The sequence below is a fragment of the Nyctibius grandis genome, chromosome 15 (assembly GCF_013368605.1).
Source record: "Nyctibius grandis isolate bNycGra1 chromosome 15, bNycGra1.pri, whole genome shotgun sequence".
In the NCBI taxonomy this organism is placed as follows: domain Eukaryota; kingdom Metazoa; phylum Chordata; class Aves; order Nyctibiiformes; family Nyctibiidae; genus Nyctibius; species Nyctibius grandis.
Genome location: NC_090672.1, coordinates 10,484,948 through 10,506,203, shown reverse-complemented (window position 1 = coordinate 10,506,203; position 21,256 = coordinate 10,484,948). Strand labels below are relative to the sequence as shown.

The window sequence follows — 21,256 nt, the reverse complement described above, 5'->3', positions numbered from 1 at the left end:
GGTAGTTTGGAAAATTCCTAGAATTCAAACTCTTCTACAGTAAAAATTCCTTCAAAGGAACAGTAAATGTGTTCAGAAAGTCTTTTTTACTCCCTAAGTAATTGGGAAATACATGAAGTATTTAATGAAAAGCCCTGTCACTTCAGCAAAAATTCTCTTACATGAGATTTTCTGCTACAATAAATTGCTTTGGGAATACCCTGTTTCCAAAGAAAATGCCCTTACTAATTTGGGTGTAATTCTCTTCTTCTAACAAGACTAAACAGAATCTTACCTCTTTTTCACGGATTCGAAATAGATCCTGTTCATCACGAAAAGTGCTACTTTTTTCTAGGCCAACTTTGGGCGTCACCTATTGAATGAGAAAAAGTTCAAAACAACTTATTAAGTTCAAAGCAGTAACGCCAACTAAAATCAATCCTAACCAGAAATGAAAAAATATTAAGCACATTTGCTCACACTTAGAAAATTTAAAGGGAATATAAACACCTACCAAAGACACTGGTACCGGTTTTTCACGCAGATATCTTGGATTTTCTATCTGAAAAACAACAAGATAGAGAAAAAGTAATCATGTCAGCAATGTCTTATTATTTCCTACAAACAGTAAAAAATATCTCCAAATATTCAAAAAAGTTTGCAATGACAACTTTGGGTGCATACTTTGAGACGTAATCTGTATTAGTGAGGGTGTACTTCACACAGCAACTACATCACTCAAAAGAACAATAAAACAGATTTAACATGCCTTTGCATGTACACGCCAGGTTCAAGAACTGCTTTCCACTAGAAAATGTGATTATCTATTAAAACATAGTTAATCTGCAAATCATCAACACAGTGCCACCTCTAGATACATGGCTGTAACCTAGAAGTACCACACAAAATTTTCCTGTGCGTAACTCTTTCTCCTTTAGAACATTTCAATGATCCTGAAGAAAAGCACTCAGCAGAATGCAAAGGTCCACTAACATTCTGACAGCTTTTACAAGTTACAGAAATAGAAAATCTTCAAAAGAGATCATTTTGTTGGACATGACCTACTCAGCAAGTTTTAAGTGTTTCCTAATGCAAATGGATCAAAAATTGCACATTTTTTTCCAAACCCTTGTGGTTGTGAAAATTCCATCAATGCATGTTTTAAAAGAATTTGGCAGCTAAATACATAGCTTATGCAAAAGATTTCCAACTTTATTGGATAAGCTTTCATTTAAATCAGTGTAAAGCTCGAATAAATGTACAGATTACAATGATTTTAATCTAGTGTTCTTGAAAAATTACAGTTGAGTGTATTGAAACTATACGCACATATGTAAGTCATAGAGACGAAACATAAGGAAATAATTCATTAACAGTACTGTATAATTAAAGCAGCTCTTTTAATCACTATTTTTAAGAACTGAATACAAAACATTGTTTGCAACCCAATTCCTCTATCAGACAGCTCTATCTTTTTAATTTTCTCAGATGATGAGGCTCAAACATCACATCACAGACAACACATAACACCCAAGAAAAGCTTTCAAGGGTATAATCTTGTAAAATGTGGCAGTGAGATTTGAAATACAACTGGGATTGCAATACACATCTTACAACATCTAGTCTATTCCCACACACACCCCCGCCCAAAAAGATTAAATTGATCTATGAGACATGGCAAATACATCAAATGCTTGCACTTTCTCCAGTACTATTAAATAAATTTGCGAGTTGAATTTATCAGTGAAAAAGAGGCTTAATCCCTCTGAAATTTCAATTTGTTACTGTATTATTCATTTCCTGTCCTAAAAGGTTATGTAGGATTTCTATATGCTGTTGAAGAGTCATCATATTTCACCCAGAAGTAGTTGTAGGTATTCACGTTTAACACATACATCCAATTTCAGTGAATCGTGTTATCTAACATTTTAATACTATAGGTGAATGTGTAAGAAAACCAATAATTCAACAGATAACCGACATCTCTATTGTCAATGAGTTTACTAAAACAGATACATTAAATTTCTTTCATATAAAGCATCATGGGTTGTTTTTTATTTTGGTTTTTTTTGGTGTCTTTTGGGTTTTTTAAATATGCCACAATGATTGGCATGCAAAAAACATGGGTAGACATTAAGGTATAAAGGAATCCTGTACGCACCTACTGCAAAAAAAAAAAAAATCAATAATTTTGGACACAAAAGAGAAGATCGGTAAGGAGAGGAATACAGGAGTGAGAACATCATGGGGCATTAACCACAGAAGACAGATAACAGTGGAAAAACAAAAAAAAAAATTCAAGATAGAAATCAAAAGTACAGAAATTCTAAACCAGAAAAATTTAGGAGAATTTTCTTTGTCCTACACATTTGTACCTGCAATAGTATTTTTCATCTAAAATTCTCTAATTTTACGAGTTTTATACTCTTCCTTCTAGCTCATTTCGCCTACTTCCCCATCCATCCCACACGCCTCATCACCACCTGTACAGATACCCAGGACTGAAGAAGGTTTAGAGCCCTGCTCTGGCTCCCTAGAAAACTGAGCCACAGGCAACATCGAAAGCCTTCACCAACACCTGGTGGAATTTTGAGAAGGTTAAGACTGCAGAACCAAATTTCAAAGGCTTAATTATTTTCCAAAAGCCCTCTCTCTCATGCAAAATGAATACAATCACCCTTTACTTTAGCTTTTTTAAAGCTAAAAATTATTGTAAATATTTACGATTAATTCAAATACTTTATCGGACCATGAAATTAAGCTGTTTACAGTATTCATTTCAAAACCAATCTAAAAAGCTAAGGTATATCCTACTTGTTTATGAGAAAGAAGGAAAATGTGTCTCTAATATTTTGTATGGCTTAAGCCTTGCATTTTTTGATTTTGTAACAGCAGCCATATGTGCTTTGAAGTTAAATGTTCCCACTTTGTTACTTGTTGTGGATTATATCCACTTAAACTGATCTGTAAACATTTAATGTCTCAACATTCATTCTTTTCATGCTGGTCTTCTGCAAAACTTCTTGTTCTCAAAATTATACCACATTAAAGAGGGAATATCACAAGAAAGAATGCCCAAAAAAGAAAAAAGCTTGTATTTATGAGAAACATGCAAATTTAAAAATAATAAGCAAAAGGTCAAAGACAAACCAAAATACATATGTATGAAACTGAAGGACTGCCATGAGAAGGGCAGTAAATCACATGCTTTTTTAAGACTATGAACCAAATAAATGTCATCATGAAAGACATCTTTATTTGAACTAGAATTGAACTCTAATTTCTAAATACCACTTCTTAACAAAAATGGCATTTTGAATTTCTTTGTAGAAAAGATTTTGGATTCTCCTATTAGGCAGTCAAACAGACAACAAGCCATGTTTCAATTTGTGAGGACTGGCACGGTCACCTTCTAGTACTTGAGTCCTCATTAAACTAGAGTTAAGAAGGCTTTGGATGATCAGATTCCCACTAAGAGATCCCCACTACTTCACAGAAATAATCTACTTTAGGAGAACATACTTTTTCTCTTAAGTTAAAAAATGTATGGCAGAAATCTGCATAAAGACACAGATTCCAAAACTGAATTTGAAGTAAATTAGCCATAATTTTTTACTTTAGTATTTTCCTTTTTTGTTTCTATATAAAGTGGTCAAAACTAAACACTTCTTAAGTATACAACTGTAAAGCTACCAACGCAAGCAATGAGTGAAGCATTGGTACGAGAAATAAACCGAGCTCAAACGGTTTCCCCGCCAAGGCAAGGACAGTGCAGAAAAAGCAGAACTTTGAGCACTAAGTACTTCCACAAGTCTCATCCTCAGGACATCAACTATATTTCACCCCTTGGGCTAAAAACAGAGTACAGGCTTTATGTCTGCCACAGTCCAGAAACATATACCAAAGCTTCTGCTCTTTTGACACAGTAAATACCACAACGACAACAACATTAATGTTATGTTTTCATTCTACCCCTTCCAAAGTCACATTTCCTTCTTTGGAAGATGTTTATCAAGGTACAGTGATCTTCAGTAATACAGAACTGTCGCTTCTTACAGTTCAGTAACAGAGTCAGAAGGTATGTTGTATAAAGATTCAGGAAAAAAAAACATTTGGATCAGCAGGCTTGTTGCACATTCCCCCTTAAGCTTCTTCAAAGACAAAATTTGATTGTTTTCAAAACAAGGATGGAAAAAACACACATGAAAGAGTTAAGAACACTTAAGATTTTGAAATGGTAAACAACTAAACTGAACCTTGCCCTAAGTTCTTACTTTAATCTAACAAACCCAGCCAGCCAGCATGTTCCCTACAGAAATAACTGCTGAGTAGCTTCAGGAAATTTGAGTAAGGACATTCTTATCTAACATCATAATTTTTAGGGAAGTTCACTTTAATGCTGCTTCTGCAGTCTTAGTGGAAGGACATTAAAGCACATGAAGATTGTTTGTCAGCATGGAAGTTGAATTTATTTTTTGAAGTCACAACACTTCTTGGAGTTCACTGTGGGAAAATTTTTACAGTGTTGCTGCCCTCCAACACCACAACATATACAGTAGGTATGTTTATAGTAAGCAGGCAGACTAAGAAACCAAACAAAAGATAATCAAACAGTTTGTACAGAAATGGTTGAGCTACGCTAGACTGGAAACACCCAGGCAGATGTGAGCCAAGTACACAAAACAGGCATAACATACACGGTTGCTGTAGCCACCCAAGAATTCTCTGTGTTTGCATCTACTTTAACCCTGTGTTAGACACAATTTCTCCAAGAACAGAGAACGTAACGCAAGCCACTGACCGCAGAATTTCTTTGGTCTAAGTCCTCTTAAACCTTTATTAGGCAACAACGTTTCCCATGATAAATTCTTCTGGGCAAGACCTGAGTGTCCAGGTTCTTTGTGTTGAAGCTCCCACACCACTTCTGGTAAAAGCTAAAGAGTTAATTCTTGTCCTGGCTGAATTCCAATGATGAGAAATTATGTTCTCCCTGATTAAAAAACCCTTTGCTATTTCCCCAGGGTACAATCTCTTTGTATGCTTTCTACCTAAAATGAAGTGCTGAATTTCCTAGGATGTTTAAGAGACTTGCTTTGTCACACCTAAAATTGGCTACAATTCAGTGACAAATGAAACTGTATCAGAAGCATCATGAAAAATATAGGCAGGTCAGGTAAGAATATGCAGTGGTTTAATTCATTGTTGTTCCTTTACGTAACTTAAATTTTATATCCAAAAATTGTGTTCTCTACAATCTAAAAAGCTTAACCAGAGGAAAAAAAATAAAAAAAAAAGGGAGCAAGTTTAATTCCATTATCCAGCAAGCTTCTTTTCCTGACACTACATATATTTCACAATATTGAATTGTTTTTCAAGACATAACTAAAGGCAAGGTGAGGATGTTCTGTTTATGAAGTGTACTGAGTTTGCAACAACATGTAGAAGTTTATTGACAGATGTTAATAAAATAAGATAGCCGAGGGATTTTTATTATATTCTAAAATAGCTAAAGAATGACAGAGAAAGTTCAAAGTAACACGACCAAAGATTACTTGCATTTGTCTAAACTTTGAGCTCTGAAACTTCTCCCTTCAAACATCAATAAAAAAGGATTTCTTCTCTTCTACATTGCAAATGCAACTTCAAGGCATGAACGCTTAATAAAGGATAGTCCCCATATCGCTTTAGATAAGAGTCAATAAGGGCTAAGAAAAACACATTTTTATAATGTATTTAAAATTAGCTTATATTAGTATTAGTATGGAAGATACTAAGCTCTTCTCACCTTTCTGTAGAGCACCTATCTAGATATTTGCAGATTCTTGAATAAAAGCATATTCTCTACTTGCATGAAATAAGAAGAGCTTCCTAAAATATCAAGGATTCTTACCAAGAAAAACCCTTGTGTAAGGACTTGTCCAAAATTCCCAGGATCAGCGCTGTCCCCGTTATTGCAAGAAAAATGTATAGCAGCACACATTCTTTGCCAAATTAGCAACCCTGATTCACAATTTATTCCTTGATACACAAGTAAAACTCAAAAAAAACCCAAGGAAATCTTGGAAAACTTTTTAAAAACAACTGTTCTTTTTATTAGGCAGTTCAAAGTGAAAGCCATTCTGTATTTTCTTTCCTAACTTTCCTCCACTACTGAAGCATTCTTTGGGGTCAAGAGTCTTCTCTATCTGAGGTGGGATCGCTTGTAAATTAAGTTTCTCAAACAGTCTGCAAATGTGGCTAGCAATTAAAAGACAGCTAGATGCTCCTATAGAATGTAAATGCTTACAAATAGTAGCAGTCACACCTTGCACTCAAACCTTAGAGATTCTGAAGTGCTGCCATCATTTCGTAGGCTTTTTTTTTCATTTTTAATAATTAAATATTCTTCTTTTAAGTATGAAACTCTACTTAAAGCTTCCTGACCCTTTAAGAACCCACTGGAAGCTGTGATCCATACCAGGGAAACACTGTTCAACAGCAACCACTTACAGACATCTCTTTTACAACCTCCAATCCTCTTTGTCAGGTAACTCCCAACAAGTCTTATCAGGCAATCAAAGTCTCTCACTAGTGACTTGTTTAATTACCATCCCTGGAGAGGAGACTTGAAAAACTGATTTATGTGTCACGGTAGCCAATTTGTTCTCCAAGAGAACTCCCACATCAGTGGAGGATCATCATAGTTTAATAACCATCCATTATCAACACAACATGATTGCAAACTGGAATTTCAATTAGAAAAAGAAATAAAAACCAAATAAAATTAAAGAGATAAGCAAGCAGGCAGATCAACACTGATATAAAAATGCTGGATATAAAGAGATTCTTTGTCAGCATCAATTGGAACAATTTGTAAAATGGCCATGAGCAAGTTTCCCTGTTAGAATGCTAACAGGCACCAAAACAGCAAGAGAATCATCAAGAAGGACACAAAAAAGTTAACATTCTCTCTTTATGTTTCTACTGAAGAGAACTTGGCTATCAATGCAAAACATTGAGTGTAATAGCCAAGATTTTTAAATGCTGTCATATCCCTCTGGGCTGACAATAGCGTAGGAAGAATAAGGACTATTTCGTAACTGATTAAATTGACAACATGAAAATACATGACGTTATTTCGAAAAAAACAAAGCTGAAGTAGTTCATTAGAAACTAGCTCTCATCCCTCCTAACTTCAGCTGCCCTCTCTCCTGAACACAACTGAGTGAACTTTCAACCTGTGAGAATAAGCAGAAAAGGGAAAGGAAAAAAAAAAAACTCTATTAAAATAAAACTGATCTTAATAAAATTAAATGGTTATGAGAATATTAATCCTAATCAAATAGGTTAAAGATTTGGTAGTACAGTGGAAAGGGTTAAAAAAAGACAAAACAACACAACAGTAAAAATACAGTGGGATATAGCTACAGAGAGAAGGAAATTCACTATGACCTTAGAATTGTCAACGACTAATACCACAGAAAATACAACCAAGGGAATAAAGTTGTATTATAACAGTAGCCTTAAATTAAAGTAAAATTTAAATTAATCTAATATGTCTAGGTCTAAAATATTTGATTAACTGCTCAGGCAGAACACATAGATCAAGCCCCAGATATTAAATTTGTACATGCAAACATCAAAGAAGATTAACACAGATTTGCATCGATGTTAGCTAGCATTTTTTTCATCTCTCCTTATAAAAATATATTCACTGCCTCACTGCATTTACCTCTTGCGCTACATCAGCCCAAAAATATAGAGGACGTGTTCGAATCCTAAGAAAAGATGATAGCTTGAAAATAGATTTGATTTTACATAAGTGGTTTAGAATCTAAAAAAATTTTTTTTAATACAGATTAAAGTCCTCCACACTGTAAACATGGAAAGCTTTGGGGAGATATCATCTACATTTTTGCTGAGACCCAATAAATACTAGTTCTGGAGTTGTCGAGCTGTCCAAGAAAGAACTCCTCCTTATTCCATCCCCACAGCAGATTCTTTCAGATACTTCATTTGTGATATATCAAAGTCAGGACAAATCTCAGCATCGCAGCAAATGTACCGTAATTCACAAACACATTCTAAAGTCATGGCTACACAAGAACATAGGCCAAAGTACTGCAGAAGCTTCCACAAAGGTAGATTCTTTCCTCAGCAAAGCAAATTCGCAAAGACACTCTGTTCTTTCCATTAGGAAGAGCCACAGAGCTGGCCTAAAGATTCTAATTATTAAAAGGGAAGGGAAGAGCTTAAACACACTGAAAAGCCTCTTGAACACTTTCAAACTCTGGCAAAAAACTGTTGAGTTGTGTTAATGGCTTGCAAACTCTGTACTCCTTAAAAATAATGATAATACAGAAAGCCAAACTCTTCTTTCATTTATACAAGCATAAATTCAAAATAATGTTACCGAGTTATCAAGAAACAGTCTGAATTTCTACACAAGTAAGATACTTGGTTTTGACCAGCAGGTATTATTATTTTGTTTGATTTATCAGTAACTATATTAATTACAGTAAGATTATTATTACTTAAAAATGAGGCATTTTTAATGTTTTCTTCTCAAGACAACATGTATTCATAATTGACCTTTCCAAGCTTTACCACTTCATTTCTAAAAGACTGATTCCTGCACAAGGTTTTGTTGACTAAATTCAGAGATGCAGACTACATTACTAAGGAGTTTTCATTTCAAGACAATAAATAAGTAACGTATTCTGTTTTTTTTTACCCCAAGATTCCAGCTATTGAAACGTGCTTCGAGGTCACTGTCATCCAAAGAAATGTTTTTTTTATGACGATGGTCCTGGAACATAAAAAAGTCAAACAAAATATCAGAAGAGCGGGCAGATACATAGTCTACAAAAGAAGCTTCTCATTAACTTGGCCACGTCTACACTGTACTTCCTAATAGTGTCAGAATACCTCTGACAGCTTTAATCTAAATAGCTCAGTTACCCATAGGATAGTGTGCTAAGAAAGGAGTTCTGAGGATAAATTAGCCTGCCTCCTCACTTTAATGTTGTTCTTTATTTTACTTATTTCCAAAGCAACGGTCTCCTTTACACAGGATGAGTTTACTAAACAAAAACCAAAACACTCCATCCTTCAGGCTAATCCAGAATTCAGAGATCACCTGATCAGCCTCCAAATAAAAAAAAAATAAAGGAAACGACAGTAAGGCAGGGATAGTTACAGTGGGCAGAGCTGCAAAAGCAGGGGACAGAATAGCTGCTGCCCAGCTCAAGGCTGGGGGTCCTCTTTGCAGGAAGAATTTCCGACATTCAGTAAGGACTGTGGTCATTGCTGCTCACAGCTACCTCTTTCAGAAGAAAGTTTCTCCTGTAGGACAACAGTAACTACTGATTGTATTTAACATATCAAATAGGGGAGCTGATAAGGAAAATTTTCCTTAACTGAGATATAACATTATTTAGAAAAACAGAACACTGAAGCTTGAATTACTTTGTCTCATTAAGTTTTGTTAGCAAGAGGTTTGTGTACTGGCATGCAAGCACCTCTTTTTTAAATCTGCTCATTCATTATGAACGTACAGTGAATGAAGCTTTGACTTCAGCTAATCAACACTTGGTTGAGGCAGATCTTAATGTTTCTTAAAAGACTCCCTGTTCCTCTACCTGGGCCTGAATTATGCCAGAACATCTGTGAGTCACTGACAACAGAACAAGATACTATTTGTTCCAGCCAGCCAAATGTTCATCAAACTGTTTGGCAAAGCAAGAGAGGATTATTTCACTTAAAGACCCTTTTAAAGCTGTAATCACAGTAGAATCCAGTATATGGAGCTGAAGAACAATGAAGTGCAGTGATTTGTCTAACATCACCCTGGAAGCTTGTGGCAGAGCCAGGAACAAAAAAATAAACCACCACACAACATACACACCCCAAACAAAGAAAAAAAAAAAACACTTTAAAGTCCCAAACCCAGATTTCAACTGAAGGAAATCCTTTTCTTTCAAATAACTGCTCCATAAGAAATATTTCTTTAAGTCAAGTAAAACAAACAGGAAATGAACAAGGAGAAATTTAGTAAATCCAGTATCTGTTTTTATTTTTATTTATGGCTTTTTTTTTAAATTACATTTGCATATATACAGTCAACACACACATTATACGTACATTCATACCAACCAGAGCCTAGAGCAGTGACATTCAATTCTTGCCCACAGACCATCTGTAGCCTGCCATGATAAAGCAATCCCCTTGCTAGTCCTCTACTCCAAATGCATGGCAGAACATAAACCTCCTCAGAAAGACAGACCCCAGAAGCAAGCTTCCAGTTAATCCCGCTTGCACTTCATGTCCTTGTAAGTTCTTAATTGTGGCCAGTAAAGAAGAGTAAGAACAGTCTATATGAATTGCTCAGGTGTCAACAGCCCACTTCCAGCTGCAATCTTTCTAAACTCTTCCTCTGATACAATCCAAAAATAAATGTGGGCAGACCAACAACGTACACACAGCAATTTCAGTGCTTCACAGAGGAATGAGAGCTATTAGAGATGCCCTGGCTATGGTGAAGGAACTACAGGAGACAGATCTCTCCAGTAATAAAGACTGGACACTACAAGGCTACAGAACACATTCACAAAGGAAAACAGCATACTCGTTGATAACGTATATTTCTCAGGAGTAATTTTCAGTTTAAATGCTTCCAACTATACATACAATATCATTAAATATTTTGGACTAAAAGGGTTTTACATGAAGTCTGTTTAGTGTCCTTCCATCAGCCATAATGCTAGTTGTGGAAAGTTTGATAAAACGAACTGTCCAAAACTCACTCTTTCAGAGGTCAACCATCATTAAACAGAGCCAAAGACATCTATGCAGCTTTCTTTAATCTACTATTGCAAAATACAAGATGATGTCAATAGTCAGTTTGCCAAGCCTAGGGAAAACAATGCATTAGACATTAAGCACGCTACACTAAAGAGAGGTCAACCATTAGGATGAACTGAGAGCATCCTACAAGAAATTCTTTTCCCCTACACTTGCAGAGGGCAGATTCTGCTGAGCTTTAGTCCTTCCTATCACTCCTTCCCAAATGTCTGCACTTGTACACAGGGATCATGACTCACGCAATTAGCAGTAACAGCATTATAGGGATATACAAAAACAATTCATTGAAACTAAGAGCAAGTTTTATGACAAAAAGGAAAAGCATCTTACAGACAGTGATGTGGCTAGGTTATCTTCATCTGTCCGGCGAGGAGGACTCATAGAGTGCGATCTTAATGCTGGCTTCTCATTGTACTTGAATCTTTCCCTGTTATAAACAAAAAAAGTAAGCAGAAAGATAAGAATTCATTTTCAACAACTTGTGGCACACAAAGGATGTTAATCTTAAAATAAAATCTTTTAAAATACACAAGAGAAAATAATTGTCAAGATGTAAAGATCAAAAATAGTAAAACAAAAAAAGAAAAATTCCTTGTTAAAGGCAAACAAAAGCCTTAAGCATTCCATTAAAAAAAAAACAATCAATCAGAAAACCCCACACCAACAAAAAACACCAGAAATATCATATACACTACAGTATATTAAAAGGTGGTTTTTGCTTTTCTCAGTTACTACATGACTCAACGTCTCCCAACAGATTTTAGAATAAATCTAAGTTAACTGAGGAGGCTGATCTAAGAGAACATTTTGGAAACAAAATTACTCAACGTATGAGACAGCATAGGACAAAGTCCAGCAACTCAGAGAAGCAGAAGGAATGAAGGAGATGGTTGGCCACACCATAGGGGAGAAGGCTTTGGGAAGACAAAAAAAAAACCAAACGAGTCTAGATCAAGGTATATTTCACATAACATACAAACCTGAAGACAAGGGCAAGAACTACGCATGCAGCTCGATAGAAAAGCAATGAATTGAAAGGCCAGGGTGAAGAGTAACATGTCAAAGAAACAAGCTATAAAGCCTGTCTTAGTTGCATTTCATTTCAGCTCTATTTTACAGACTAAAGTGGTATATATGGGGGGATGGTAAAGAAAGGCCTGCAAGACAAGACACAAGTACAGCATGAACAAGTACTCTGTCTAGCAGCGAAAAAAGTATAGACAGGGATTTTTTGGAAAAGCTTTTTTCATAAATAAAGCATTTGAACAAAAAGAAATTAAGAATAGCAGATAGGTGTAGATAACCTTCACTGCTGCACCCGGTCAACAGACCTTTCTCAACTATAGAACAGTGAAAGAAAAGAACAGCCTGGACCAAAATAAAAATTATAAGACTTTATTAGATAGGCTGATATAGCAAAAGATCCAGAACAGTAGCAAAACACCCTTCAGTATATACTCCAACGTCAAATCCACACGTATTAATTAAAAACTCCTGTTAGTCCATTCACCTTCCTATGACTAGCTACATTGTATTAAAATCAAGTCAGATCATTAAAATACCTTTCATTCTTTCCATCTGGCAGCAAATTAGACAGTAAGTTATGCCAAAAAGACACCGAGACAAATTAAGTGTTTATGAAGAGAAAGACAACTGTTGGATGTACAATGTAAACTAGTCACTTCTAGGAAGACAAACACAGACAAACTTCTCATGCAGCACACGCCCCGCTTCCATCAAAACAGCAGGGAACAGGGAAATAAACACAACAACTGGGAGCATACCTTCCCTTCCAGCACCAATAAATACCAACAACATATATGGCTGCAAAATAACAATTACAAAGCAGTAAATAGTTTAGATAAGCAAAGTCTTAGAGGTAAAAAAGATCAAAAGAAATATAATAATACAATGACTGTCTCTAGCATTCCAAACCATGCGCTTCTTACCAAGATTTCATTTGACACAGAATTATCTTTCATTACAAGGAAACATCTCTTTGCCTGCCAGTAAATCTGCACTTTTATCAGACTTCTTTTCTGAACAATACTCAGGTTACCTAACAATTCAATAAAGTTCCAATTGTTTAAAATGAGAGAAAACAGAATTCATGCCCCTGTCATTAAGAGATTAAGGAATATCAGTAAATATTCAAACAAACCCAAATTACCAGTAATATATTTAAATTGACAAAATGGGCAAAAGTAGTCTAGATATATCCTTAGTTCTATATTTGCTATTTTGAAGAGCAACTGAAAAAGGAAGTTGCTTTACTTGATTCTATAAACAGAATTTGAAGAGATTGTTAAGGATGGACTGCAATTTTGCTCATATCAAGCATATACTACCCATTCTCTCCCTTCTGCTAATATGAGTCAGGCTCCAGAAATCACAAGATTATTTCTTTTTCCTCCCACGGCAGGTGAGTGGAGAATGGTCAGTCTTGACACCAGCCCTGTGACCTTCTGCTTCAGCCAAAATAGTGAGGTAGCATGGGAGAAGGAAGCAATTTGCTGCTAATAAAGGAGATTAGTAAATAATTTCCTACTAGGAACAAAGTAAGGGAAATTCACTGGTCCCTCCTGGTACAGCACAGCTACACACTAACCTTTAACAATGTTTTTCAGGCATAATCTATAAACATATAGTAGAATTTTCCTATGGAGTCAGAAAGACCAGGTTTCTCTTCAAACCAAACAACACATTCCTAAAACGAGTTCTCTCATGTTTAAGAATAAAGATGCATCCTTCTAGCACCAGCTAGCTTGGTCTTATTCATTTACACCCTAGTTTGCAAGTAAGGTTTGTCTATCTACTTTTTATTTAGCCAGATAAACAACTTCTTACAGAAAAGCCCAAAGCTTCATACATAGAAGTATGCGTATTGCAAGATAAAAATAACTATGAAAAAACTTTTCCATTTATTTGCTTCTTTTACAGAAGGGAATCTTGAGATAAATAAACATCAAAAAATTACTCAAACATTTCTCACTGACATTATCTATTTTGCCCTGAGAAAATGTTGTCATCTATCTGTAAGAACTGAGTCACAGTCAGAATGCAAAATTTTGATCCAGCTACGTATATTACATGCCTACGGATACAGTTCTCCTCATGCACATTCTGAGTAGAGGGACAAATATAATGTAACAAGATCACCATCTGCCGGCTCTCTCTACAAACTGCAGGGTCCAGAAATATTTAATACTTTCCATCTTTATTTGTACTGATAGCTCATTCAAAACTGTAAATACAGAGAAACAGAGGATCTATACATTGAATATAGCAAATATTTTAATACAGACATATGTAAATAAGTATTAAATAAGCTATTTCTACAAAAAAGTAACAGCTGAACATTTACCTTTGGTATTTCTTCCTGCATAACTCACACATTTAACATAAGTTTCTCATTGCTATGAAGATCAATTTATGTAATCTACAGAGCTATCAAAATTTCTAATTGCCAACACGTAAATTCAGATTTCCTTAGTAACAGTTCCATTCTTGGTATGAGTGAGTACACATTAGCAGAGCCATGCCTATGCAGAGAAGTTTCACTTCTGGATTTCTTTAAACCAGTAACTTATTCCATCGCATTTACTTGCCTCTCCTGGCATGAAATAATATGGAATACATGTCTCCAGAGAACTCACTAGAGCCTTGGGAACCATCTGATGATCACCGATGTAGGTATTGCTACAGTCCCACAGGACAAAAAAAAGAAATGAAATAAAGCTTCACTACCCCACCCATGACTTAGGGAACTTTGCCAGACCAAGCTGGATCTTAGGTTCAGATACTGAATGGGAAAAGGGGTCAGATTTCCAATATTCTACTATAACTCAGGTAGCAAAGAGAGAAAAGGTATGGCAAAGAATACAATGGAGGGAGAATGCAGAACAGTGCCTCAGCATTCCTCAGACAGGGACAAGCACCAGTCAGATGCTGAAGGAGGAGTATGCTGCCTCATCCCACTCAAATAACATCCCAGCTGACAGAACAAGTAAGGAATTCAGAGGAATTAGGTGTATTTTTATGCCTCAAATATGGGCTTGTAGAGATATCACTATACTAGATTGGGCCTAATAAGGGAGAGTTGTGCTGATATTGCTTTACTGTTTCTAATAGCCAGAGTGACACTTTATCATGATGGTGCTACTCCAAGCAGCCAAGACAATCTGACCAGATCCATGCCGAGCATCTTGACATGGCACAATGCTATCTAATATGGAGTAGGCGAGGTCTCAAAAAGCATTTCTAAACCATTAATACATTCCTTGTTTTCCTAACGTCAAACCTATTTTTTTTAATTGAGGGTATTTGGACAGCTCTTCCCCACGGTTCTTTGTATCACCAAGCCTGAAGCAGTAATATGGTAACACAGCTGGCACTTTCTCCATTCTCCACCTTTGTTTCTTAAACCACAAGTATGTTATCAAAACCACAGGCTCATATCAGAGCATTTGAGTGTAAGCAACCAGATGACTCCTTAGTTTTAACATTGTAGGGCTTGCATCAGTCCTAAGAGCAACTTTTAAAATGATTGTTAGAATTACACATAGTTAATAGATACATAAGAGGAAAAGTTTCATGATACTCAGTATCAACGTGATGTAACTTGCAAGAGTGCCTATCTGTCATCTGTCCAAATTACAGCTGAAAAATTTAAAAATGCAAGACCTGGCACTGTGATATATAGCACAAACATCAGTGTTCAAAAAAAAAAAACAAAGAAAAAAAAAGAACAGCTAATGATAACCATAATGATAATCACTTATGAAAAATATAAGTGAACACATTAAAAAAGCATTAGATTTCTGAAACAAAACCTGAGAGCATATTTATACTGCAATGAAACCAAACCAGAGGTTTCATACAGAAGCAGAGTGAACACTTACTTCCTCTTCTACAGAGCCTGCTGTGTTTCAAGTAATACTCACATCCTACCTCTAAGAGTGCTTTTTTCACCAAGGATTTCAGAGTTTAAACATTAACTAAACTTCAAAACGAGAAAACAAGAGGCAATTCCATTCATAGCTGAAATGCAGCCACATTAAAAGAAAGAGAACTTAGATCTTGATAATCAGTGCAAAGTTGCACTGCATAAGAAAAACTAGAAGGAAAGTAAATAGAAAGAAAGTAAATATTTAAGAACAGAAGGTAGACTAAACCAAAATTTACCTAAGAATCCCAGAAAACAAAACAGGACAGAAAAAAAGCCTGTGATTTTCAACAGTGTCCAACTGACCAGCCTTGCACACCTTCAATACTGCAGGGACATTTTTTCTAAGCCAACAGGAAAACAAGCCTTAATAACCTAATACATTTCATCCCTTTACCTGCTCTGTAAACAGCTCTACACCCAACTGATAGGAACTAAGAATGCAGCTTAAGCTTACTGCTCCTGCAAACCTACAAAAAGAGACTGTCCGATGGATTGCCGTAACAAGATGCCAACTCAGATACTCAGGATTCTACTGTACAGCTGCAAATAAGCAATACTGAAATGTTTGCATTGTCCTAATGACAAACATGCAGGATCTAGGCACAGGGGGTGCCAGTCACCAACAAAGCACATGTCTTTGTAGTAGACAACGTGATATAAATCAAAACATTTTAAATAAAACTCAGGGAGAGATTGTTCAGACAATGACAGAGTCGTTGCAAACAATCCTCCCCACACAGAACAAAACATGGCAGGGCATCCCACGGGCAGCAGCTCTGATTTTTAGCCTCATAGTTTTAACAAGCATAGCTGGTCCAGTCTGACCTTCTGTAACCCAAGATGCACGAAGCTTATGGGAAACATAAAGAAATCTTGCTCTTTCATAAAGAAGCCATGACGAAACACGAGACAAACAGGTAAGTGTTTAATAAGGACTAACATGCTCACAAAAAGATGGATCAAATCCCTCTTGCTTTGTACACATCTAACTTTTCTTCCTTTGTCACAGAACAGCAAAACTCGCTTATCTGCAGGGAGCCACTATTCTGTTTCCTCTAAAAAAAACCTGTGAGTAAAAAGCTCACAGCGACATCCTTTAAATCTACCGCCTGTATGCTTGTTTATATTTCTATTCTCTACAGAAAAGCCATTAAAAACTATATAATATAAAAGCTCCTTTCAGCATTACAACCTTAGACTACAACTTTTTTTTTTATATTATGCATTTACTCTCCCCACATCTTTGTCACTTGCTTACTGTTTTGTTTTGAACTGTACAGAAATACTGAAGATTAATCCACCTCAGCTTCATTAGTTAATGCCACTTTCCAGTTTCCATACATCAGCGTGCAGAAAACAAGACTGTACAAGAACTCCAAGGGGACAGCAACTGTTTTGATCTATTTTAAGAAAAATCTGGCCTGAGTCTTCTGCATCTATACAGTCTTCTACCACATCACTTCTTCCTTACTGCCTGTCCACATTTGTCTGTGCTTCCCTCTCCCAGTTAAGAAATTTTGCATGAATTCTGTCTCTTGCCTTGTGACCACTGTGCTTTGCCACCATACTATCTGAGATCTGAAAAACATAACCAGAGTACCAGCTTATTTGATAGATATTTAGAATGCCAGAACAATAGCTATTCTCTCCTTTTGAAGTCTACAGAGTATGTCACCAAGTCTACATAGAGTATTGACATGAAGAGAGACAATGGTGCAGAAAAGTGGACCGTGATTATTTCTACATTAGCAAACAGGCTCTTTGTGCAAGTCATGAGTGCCCCACTGTAACCACCAGTCCAAATCACTATAAAGCCCACTCTTCAGTTGCTGCTAAATTTCTCAAACTATCAGTTTGGCCTGTTGATTTTCCATGCCAAGTGTCCATAACTTAAAGGGGGAAGAGAACAAGAGGAAGGGAAAGAGAATAGAGCTATGGGACATGGAAAAAGACTTACAGAAGCCAGAGAAGAACATATAATAGAGGAATGTAATAACAGAAAAGTATAAAAGCTATCATTAAGTTAGAAGGTATTACCAGAGTTTCTGTATACAAAGTACAAACACTATATTCAAGATTAGTCCATGGGGGAAGTGTAATACATTCAGACATACAAATCCAAACATACAGAGCTTACCAAATCAAATATATATTAAATATGAATCAAATGCTGAATAAGCAAATACAGAAATCTTACCCATATGTAAGTGATGTTGCTAAAGATGACTCCTCTTTAGAAGATAACTTCCATGATTCCTCATGCTCAGATGCACTGTTTCCTAGTTCTGCCACTACCCAGTCAGGTAAGCAGTCTGGGCTACTACTCCGAACTCTTGTTGAATTTGGTTCGTCAAAAAAAATTGACTATAATTAAAATAAATGTGAAATCAACACTAGAATATAATTACACAAATATATTCTTTACACTGTTAATGTCATTTCTTGCAGGAATATCTGCAGTATAAAAATTCTTTTTCCAATTAAGTCAACGAGGTGTGCAAACATTACCTTCCCAACCCATGGAAATTCGTACAACAGGCAATGGTGTAAATGTTTTCCAGTACTTTACTTCTTTCAGTATGAGTAATTTTAGCATAAATTAGGACTGTTATATCACTAAAGCCGATGCCAATGATTGCCACAGTATATTCAGGTCTTCAGAAAACAAACTGCAAGCTTAACAATATCTATGTGAAAAATACTGTTATCTTTTCTTTCATAGAAAGACAGACTACTATAGTCACCTCAGACTACTAAAGTCACCGCATTTAAGCGTATTTGTCCTTTCACAGTAACCATCTGCTGATTAAGACAAAATACAGCCTCAAGAGTCTTTTATTACATCCTTTCAAAGAATTACAGAAAAATTATCTTTCTGTTCCTTCAGAACATGTATTTTTATAAGCCTTCTTAGAATCTGAATTTTGAAGGAGAAACAGGTATCATAAAAAGTTTTGCACATTGAATGATTTTTCCAACACCAATTACAAGATATGCAACATAAATCCCTTCTTTTACTACATGCAATTCCACTCAATTCATTCAGAATTTTCACATTTATGCCAAATCAAAGACTTAAAAGCATTTACAGAATATATTTATGCAAGTTTGTCTTATAAAGAAGTTACACTCACCATGTATTTAGGTAAAGTTTTCAGTATTCCTGGTTCTGGTTTATGTGTAAAAGGACCTTCCAGCACACCTCGCTTTAGCATGTGGAGCAAAAGTTTTGCATACAGGTTCCGATTCTTCCTTCCTGCTATTCCTGTGCCTGCTCCTGAGGGTTCGTATAGTTTTTTAATCCACAGTGCACATCTTTTTCGTTCTAAAAATATAGATACACGTAACCACTATACGTTTTCAGAGCAAATCAAACACATAGAAATAACAGAAGCTATTACTGGGCACCAATTTTGTAGATGTTTCCCTTCTATCCAAAAGCTTAGAGCAAAACAAAGAAAAAAACCCAAGTGACCAAACTGAAGGAAAAAATGGTTAAATACCTACAAAAACAAGTCTTTAACAATAGTTCAAGTTTATGTCGTCCAAAACTATCTTCTATAAATTTATGTTTACCAGAAGTACAGAACACACATGTCACCAGGAATTCTGAACTCACTGCAAGAGCTGCCTTTAACCACAACATACAGTTTGCATGAGCATTAATATTTTAAACACACAGGAAATCTTCATTCATTTTAAAAATCTGTATTTACAGAAGCTTTGCTACCAGATGATGAAACTATTCATCTGATTAAAGGCTTACAAAGCAAGGTGTTAATTTGTAGGGTTTGTGCCTTTAATAATAACCATTTTGTTCTACTCATTAGATTTATAAACATCAATTATTGATGTTTATATTATTACACATGCCTAAGCCAAATTTTAAAAACCTTATCTCTAAAAATTATTTGCAATTTTGTAATTTGCAATCTCAAAAACAATGCCTTTTAGAAATTTATAGTTGCTAGCAAATTATTTTTTTTAAAATAGAGAAGTTAATGTGTTTATGCAAAAGCACATTGACATCACCAAGATAAGATAAATAAGCTCAAACAATAGCAATAAGTACCCCAAAAAATCCAACTTTAGAAGTCGTACAAAACCCTCCTCATAACAGTGCCTTGTAACATCAGACATTAAGCGTCTGGTTAAAGAAAGCGATATAAGTACACACAGTAATTATCAGTAACCTAGAATTTTATTATTAGCGTTTCTCTGTATGTATATTTTACCATATTTACCTGACCTATGCTGTAGTTTTAGAACATGAGGCCTCATATCCACAACACAGTGCTCAAATTCTGCATCTAGTTTTTCCCATATTTCTTCTTCACCATTCATTTTGAAAGAACACAAAGTAACCTGCAAAATTATTCACATCGAAATAGAAAAGGTCAAATACCACCATACATCAGCCTCTACATCTTAGGATATGCAAAAACATGTTTTGTAAATATACAGAAAATAAAACTAAATATTTTATTACGTTCAAATAAACACAAAACCACGAGTAATTCTTTGCAAACAACAGACATTCGATGTAATCTACAAGAATGTATTTGTTTAGATTTGAAAATGAATAGTCAACCACACAAAAAGGCATTCAATTACACACAATTTGTATAAAACACCTGAAGGCATTTGTGTCATAGCCACGTGTATAAAACACCTAAACGAATCTGTCATAGCCACGTTCATATGTTTTTCTTCCTTAGAATTAGGGTGGTTTTTTTAAATAAGAGGGAAAAAAGGAGAAAAACAGCAAACAGACCTATAAGTTAAAAGAAATAGAACCAACAAACGTTGTCAGAATTGTTTTTTAACTAAGGAGTAGCAAAAAGAGCCGAACTCTTTCTCTAAAGATCTGTCATTAATTTCCCAGCTGGAGCATACATCTTTTCTGTACATTTGAGATTGCAATTAGCACATTTCTCTGCCAGCTGAAGCTGAGCACAACACACGGCCTGCCGAAGCCCCTGGGGCCTTCCCCTGCAGACAAACCCCGCTACCCTCCCGGCCCCGGCCCCAGGCGAGGCCCGGCCGCACCCCCCGCCCCACCCGCGGCATCTCTCCCCGAGCAGCGGGGCCCCCACCGCCCGCCTCCGAGCCTCAGCCGCCTTCCCCGCAGGGCAAAAACAAGTGTTTCCCTACTTGTGTTCCTTCAGGTGCTTTATCGAACCGCTTGATAGGACCCCGCGGCTGCCCAGAACTGATTTGCAGCGATTTACCACAGCGAACGACCCCGACCCCCTTCCCGCCCGCTGCCGTGAGGATGTTCGCGGGATTTGATGCCACAAACCGCCCCCAGGCCCCGCACCCCGGCCGGGCACCCTCCGGTGAGCTTCCCCCAGCCCCTCTCCCGCAGGGGAGGCCGCCCCACTCCCCGCACTGCCCCCGGAACACGCCGCCCCCGTTACCCCGCTCTCCGCAGACTCCCAGACCTGGCCCCCGGCCCCCCTCAGCGGAGGAAAGGCTGGCCCAGCC

At 36.4% G+C, this 21,256-nt stretch overlaps 1 protein-coding gene across 4 annotated transcripts in view; it reads right to left on the bottom strand.

Annotated features, from left to right (window-relative positions):
- CEP112 (centrosomal protein 112) overlaps nt 1-21,256 on the bottom strand; it is a 166,176-nt gene extending 144,920 nt beyond the window's left edge. For 2 of the 4 annotated variants that reach the window (XM_068413347.1, XM_068413349.1), the window contains exons 1-8: nt 21,190-21,256; nt 20,014-20,134; nt 18,904-19,094; nt 17,967-18,133; nt 11,152-11,248; nt 8,693-8,767; nt 494-541; nt 275-352 (exon numbers count right to left, since the gene is read on the bottom strand). In XM_068413347.1, the coding sequence (XP_068269448.1) occupies nt 275-352; nt 494-541; nt 8,693-8,767; nt 11,152-11,248; nt 17,967-18,133; nt 18,904-19,094; nt 20,014-20,113 (756 nt within the window). In that variant the 5' untranslated portion in view covers nt 20,114-20,134; nt 21,190-21,256. Of the gene's footprint in view, nt 1-274; nt 353-493; nt 542-8,692; nt 8,768-11,151; nt 11,249-12,605; nt 12,646-17,966; nt 18,134-18,903; nt 19,095-20,013; nt 20,135-21,189 lie in introns of those variants that run through there. The other 2 variants (XM_068413348.1, XM_068413350.1) reach the window with 2 other exon arrangements.